Here is a 6397-nt window from a genome sequence, read left to right as displayed (position 1 = left end):
CTTCCTTCCTCCTCCTTACTCTCTCAAATCAATCAATCGATTTTAAAAAAGAAAAAATAATGAAGACAATTTTTGTCCTATTCAGTGCTGCCCATGTTGATCACTGATGCACTTAGATCCTGGCAGCAGGTAAAAGTTACACCCTAATTTTCAGAGGAGACTGGAATTTTTTTCTGGTCAATTAAGCAATCATCTATCAGTTGAAAAGATGCTAGAATTTCCTTATTGGATCCTTTCACCACCACTACCTTCTAACTTCATAAAATCAGGTGTTGAAAGGGTTTCAGTGTAGTTACTCTCATAAAGCATTTATTCTGTTGAAGACCAAATCCCAGCACCTGCAAGTGAAAATGGTATTTTTACCTTAACTGCTGAGATTTCCAAGCCTTCTCCTTAAAGGCACAATAGCAAAACCTCTCCACCCATCTTTCCCAACAGTGAAAAGACGATGACACCTGTCTTCTAGGGTTGTTCTACAAATCACATACATGAAACAGGCAGCACGGGAGAAGCACGCATCATTTCCCTTTGATTGGCCCGCAAATGTAAATGGAAATAAATTTTTTAAAATGAATGTAGGGATTAAGTAGAAAACTTTTGCTAGAGTTTAAATAAAGGTCTCTGTTAAGGCCTCAAACTTCTGATGTGGTTATTGAAGTGCTTTTTAAATGCATGTGCTAAGGCCATCACTATTTCTGAGTATGGTTCAGAGGTCCTTGGGCCTCTCATATCACTAGCCAAAGCTAATTAACAAAGGTGTGGAAGGCGTTACCAGTTTGGTAGTTTTCTAAGCGTGTGTGATTTTTGAGCATTCATATAACTTTCTGGTTAAAATAGGCTGGACCAAGCATACTGACATCTTGATGCTTAAATAAGCATTTAATTTATATGTCCAGCTAGAAAGATGGAAAGACATTAATAGTAGGAGGCAAGTGTTATACAGCCCGAAATGTTTAACGGAATAAACAGAACCAAGGCTTTTTTGTAAAATATAATATGGTAGATACGACTTCAAATTAATTCAATGAATTCTCATCACACTCTTAAAGGTAGGTGGTATTATACTATTTTTGAATAAAAGTGTTTAGAAATATTAAAATCTTATCACTTCCTGCTGGGTCTAAAATGAAAGGTGACATCAGTATGCTAGTATATCTTATAAGCCTTGGTGACCAAATTGCAGGAGGCAGATTTAAAGCAAATGTGGAAAGAAAAACCAGGTGCTTATAGGCATGGAGGTCTTACTAGTTTGGGATGCATTATTCTATGCTCTCCAAATAGATAATGGTTTGGAAGCATGGCTTGCCTTAATGCCTTATTTTTGTTCAAAAGTTGCTTGTTTTCCATATACTTTTTAAAGATTTTTCTAGAGGGGAAAGTACTAGTATGTACTAGTATGTCTAGGATGTGGAAATATATTAGCCAATTTAAATTAATTGAAAACTGTAACAATGGTAATATCTATCAGCCCACTGTGGTAGAATTGCTAATGCATTTACTTGAGTGCTTTTTAACAACCCAGCAGGAGAAACAGAAAGCGGGACAGGGTCAATGGAAAGACTGCTTGGGTATTTGAAATTCAAGCAGTGAGATCTGAGAGACTGGAGTTCCTACCCTCCCAGACCTTAATGCAGAGCATTGCACTTCTAGATACAAAGATTGGGTATGGAAATCCAGCTTCTGTCAGCTAGGTACCACAGCCCATCATATAACCAAGTCAGAGCTAACAGCCAGTAAAATACATCCCATAGAACTACATCTGTGGCAAGGGCTCCAGATCCTACCAGTCTGTCTCCCCTCCTGCTTTCTCTTGCTGGGACTTTGTGTGCTATTTGGAGATTCTAAATATTTTATACTGATGTTTCTTTATTTTTAACACATTGCTCTCTCTTTGTGCTTCAGGGAAGATGGTGAAAAAAGTCTGTCCTTGCAACCAGCTCTGTAGTAATTATCTTTTATTTTTCTGTTACTTTTGGTCCTTGATTGCAAATCCTTTATCCTTGAGTTCTTTGAACCCTGAAGCCTCACAACTCCCTGATTCCCCATTTCCATCTCTCTAGTTCCACACCCTTTTAACATGCTTATTTGCTGAACACTGGCTATCCTTCCAGATTAAGAAATCACCTCATAGTCAGTGTTTTCATTGATGACTCCCTGCAAGCCTACCTCTGTGGCATTATGGCTTGATAAGCCCATGGATATGTACAGAGAGATCAAGGACTCTCTGTTCAAAGGAGTCAGGAGACTCCTTTGTGAAAGAATTTGTTAGTTAACAAAATGTACCGGCCACTGGAAAATCAGCAGTGCTCACAGCATACAAGAGCCCATTACCCCACATCTGCTAGGTTGGTGAGGTGAAAGGCACAACTTTGTAGAGTCTGGCTTCTTAGATTGGTAGCTTTTCATTAAAGTGCAGGCAATTCAACAACCCCACAGACCACCTAGGTCAACCAGAAAACGCTATACTTGGGATATATTAGGCAGTAAGTTGTGGCTACTAATAGGTTATTGTTACTAGGATCTGGCGGTATCAGGGTGGGGAAAATGTATTATAGCAGGAGAAAACTGAAGAACAGATTTTGGGTGGTTCAGCATACACTTACTTTTGAGAGCTTTTCAGCAGAACTGAGAAAGGTTAGTCAGTATACTCTGGAAGGAACACAGTGTTCTCAGAAATGTTTGCATTAAAAATGTTCTTAGACACTTTATTACTGAAATGGACAAAATCCACAACATGTTCTAGTGTTTATAGTCAACTTTTCCCAGGAGTTTATTTCTAGTCAGAAAGGGATGTGTTTATTTCCTTTAATGGGAAAACCTGTTTTCAGAAGCCAGAATAAGGTCAACTGTATGGTTGACTCTCTCTCAAGGTATAAACCTTACCTTCAGAATCCACTGCTGTGTGATATAAGTTAAAGTGAGACATGAGATTTGGTCATACAGGGGCCTCACAGCATGAAAGGCAACAAGCATGAGACCAGAGCAGGCGATCTCCCAGCACGAGCTTTGTAATTGGTGTTCACCTCACAGAGCTTCTTGTATTTGGCTTTGACAGCTCTGCTCACTTGGGATAGTGTCTGGTTTTGTTTTAATTGGCTAACTTACCATCAGGCTCACTAAGCAATCGCCATTCGAACCAGATGGTGGTCCTCATGCATGATATGCTTGCCTTCTGGACTTCACCATCATGACTGCCATCCTCACTGCCTCTTCCTCCCTCCCATTCCACCACTGTCTCACTCTCGCTGTTCGAGGAAGGCTGTTTCCTGTGCCATAGGGGAACTTACTCTTCCCTTTACACTGTACGTGCAAAAGCAATTCTCTGTGGCTCTCGTGGGCACTGAGAAGGGAGCTAGCACACACTACAGTAGTTCCATGTCAAGCCTTGGTGGTAAGAAGCATGTGACCTCCCTCTGCAGCTTCACCTCCAAATTAGCTATTTCTCGAGTACTGACATGCTGTGTGTGCCTTCTCTGGATAGTGTGGTGTAGACTTGACCAGCAATGGGTCATAAAGGGCTTTTCAGTGGCAGAGATGCTTCAGGTATGCTGCTGTGCTTCAGTGCTGCTTTGACCTTGAAAGCAGGAAAATGTATGTATGCATTTATGTAGCCCCCAGTATTACTGGGATATCTTAAGGCCTCGTGCTCACAATTTAGTAGCTTTTATTTATTCTATAGTGATATCTGCTAAGAAGGTGGGGTGAGGGTATACAAACAAGACCATGACTCTTCTCTCCCTCTTCCCTAAAACTTGCCTCTTCGCATAATCTTCAGTGTGCCCTCCAGCAGAGCCGAAATCAGGCAGGACACAGACTCCTTTCTTCTCATCAAACTATAGAAATAAAACTCCTTCATTGCACCTCAAAGCTTCCTCCTCCCTTTGGCACCCCTGCCTCAGCTGAGTGTTCCTATTGCTTCCACATAAGAGTGCTTGCTGTTCTGGGAAAGGGGGTGGAAGGGCTGAGGATCCTGGAACCAGTTGAAACTGAGGTCATCTTCAGGAAAAGCATGCCTTCTTAGAGTTGAAAGATTCAGGCAAACAGTAAACCTCCCTCACAAGTAAACTTGGTTCTTCACTCATAGGAAATTGGGAAAGGTTGAAGCCTTATTTCCTCTCAAATTTATGTTTACAATTTGTGTTTATGGGGTCCACGTGAAAAGTGTTTTTGAACAGAGCATGCTGTTTCTCTTACCACCTCTTTCCATTAAGGAATGGCTAAAGATTATGGCCAAATCCCACATGGCTTGGAAACTATGTCTTTTCCCGGGCCAAACACCTGTCTTTGCATTTCTGTAACTCCTACTCGAACCCTGTCCCAGTGCTCAAGAAATCACCCTGTTTGCCCTGCGTTCTCTAACACTCTAGAACAGCTAGCCTCACTGACCGTCCCACTCTTCCCTCATCGATGCTGGAAACGTTTACTGGCAGTATGTTTTAGTCCTCTGAGATGCTATATGAAAGGGCTGAAAGAGGGCCCTGCCTTTGTACCAACCATGGTCCTGAGTTCTTTAGCCTTCCTTACCTGCAGCTCCTGAAGAGAATCTGGTTTCATTGCCCTGTTATGGCAAAACATTTAGATAAATAAGTACTTGGAATCCTCCTTTGTTGCATGGCTTCCCAATCCATCCTCCCCATTCTGTGGCTTGCCATTCATCATTCTGTGAAGCTTTTCCTCTTCATTAAATTATAATCCAAACACCATGTAATGTTTATATTCTGTTGCTTCTTCTAACTCTAGGGACCAGCAGCACAAACACTGTTGGGGGGACAGTGAACAGCCAAGCTGCCCAAACTCAGCCTCCTGCCATGACCTCCAGCAGAAAGGGCACATTCACAGATGACCTGCACAAGTTGGTGGACAATTGGGCCCGAGATGCCATGAATCTTTCAGGCAGGAGAGGAAGCAAAGGACATATGAATTATGAGGTAAGTTTTCCTTTTTTTCCCATTTGCCTAATCTATTAGTGTCACTTAGCACATCTGAGACCATGCTTAACATTTCAAGCTGTTATCTACTGTAGTAGCTCATTAATTTTAACACTTTTTAAAATACGATTTTATTGATTTCAGAGAGATAGAAACATCAATGATGAGAATCATTGATCAGCTGCCTCCTGCACGCCCCCTACTGGGGATTGTGCCTGCAACCCTGGCATGTGCCCTGTCCGGGAATCAAACTGTGACCTAGTCCATGGGGTGACGCTCAACCACTGTATCGCTCCAGCCAGGCAATTTTAATACTTTTAGAAAAACAAGACAAAAATCACCCAAGTACCCTTTTATTTTTCCTTCCCTGAATCCTTCACTCCCTATTGGTCAGCTCAATTTTTTCTTCCCTTTCCTTTATTACCCTGAACTGCATGCCGGTCGTCATACACAGACAGACACACACACACCACCACTCAGTTCCAGACTGAATGGTTATCCTTCCCTGTCAGGTAAGTGTAAAGAGCCAATAATTATTATTATGAAAGGATTTATAAGAGTAGAACAGCCCTAGTTGTAAAATTGTATTTTTGTATTGCCCATTTCACACTCAGCATGTTATGCCTACACCACACTTTACAATGAGTTGTTTTGTTTTCAGGGCCCTGGAATGGCAAGGAAGTTCTCAGCACCTGGTCAGCTGTGCATCTCCATGACCTCAAACCTGGGTGGCCCTGCCCCCATCTCTGCAGCATCAGCTACCTCTCTAGGTCACTTCACCAAGTCTATGTGCCCCCCACAGCAGTACAGTTTTCCAGCTCCTCCCTTTGGCACTCAATGGAGTGGGACGGGTGGCCCTGCACCACAGCCACTTGGGCAGTTCCAGCCTGTGGGGACTGCCTCCTTACAGAATTTCAACATCAGCAATTTGCAGAAATCCATCAGCAACCCCCCAGGTTCCAACCTGCGGACCACTTAGACCTAGAGACATTAACTGAGTAGATTTGGGGACAGGTAAGAGTGCTGAGTGATTGGGGGTGGAGGGGTTAGTAGCCTATATACTAACTACTAGTGCTGCATTTAACTGATTATTTCTTGCCAGAAAGGAATGTTTTTAATACTGCTTAGAGCCCTCAAAATGGAGAGTCTTCCTCCCCTTCACCATTAATTGGAGTGGGACAAGAAGGAAAGAGCAGCTTTCTTGTGGTGCGGTAGCTTCAACTTGTGCTTTCCTATTTACCTGTACCCAACAGTGAGGGCTAGGAAAGAGAAGGGCTTTTATCAGGAAGCTATTAGAGTGCTCAAGGGAAAACCAACCCCACCTGTATTTTTAAGTGGGTGTAGCTCTTAATTTTGGTACCTACCCCAAGTCCCTCATTCCCTCAAGAATCTAAGCCACAAGACAAAAGTATTGGGTTCTTTCTTACCCTGTTCCTCCACCCACCCCTACTCTTCCCCCCCCCCAACAC

At 42.6% G+C, this 6397-nt stretch overlaps 1 protein-coding gene across 8 annotated transcripts in view; it reads left to right on the top strand.

Moving 5' to 3' along the window:
- The window catches only part of WNK1 (WNK lysine deficient protein kinase 1), a 144641-nt gene that overhangs the window by 136091 nt on the left and 2153 nt on the right, over positions 1 to 6397 (top strand). For 4 of the 8 annotated variants that reach the window (XM_015568843.1, XM_015568842.1, XM_015568844.1 and 1 more), the window contains 4 exons: positions 1903 to 1944; positions 3776 to 3802; positions 4741 to 4928; positions 5590 to 6397. The exon at positions 5590 to 6397 is cut by the window's right edge and continues 2153 nt beyond it. In XM_015568843.1, coding sequence (XP_015424329.1) covers positions 1903 to 1944; positions 3776 to 3802; positions 4741 to 4928; positions 5590 to 5907 — 575 coding nt within the window. In that variant the 3' untranslated portion in view covers positions 5908 to 6397. The remainder of the gene's footprint in view (positions 1 to 1902; positions 1945 to 3775; positions 3803 to 4740; positions 4929 to 5589) is intronic. The other 4 variants (XM_006771303.2, XM_006771301.2, XM_006771299.2 and 1 more) reach the window with 2 other exon arrangements.

This window comes from Myotis davidii, unplaced genomic scaffold (genome assembly GCF_000327345.1).
Source record: "Myotis davidii unplaced genomic scaffold, ASM32734v1 scaffold944, whole genome shotgun sequence".
Classification (NCBI taxonomy): Eukaryota; Metazoa; Chordata; class Mammalia; order Chiroptera; family Vespertilionidae; genus Myotis; species Myotis davidii.
The sequence above is the reverse complement of the archived record's forward strand: the minus strand, read 5'-3'. Positions and strand labels throughout refer to the sequence as shown.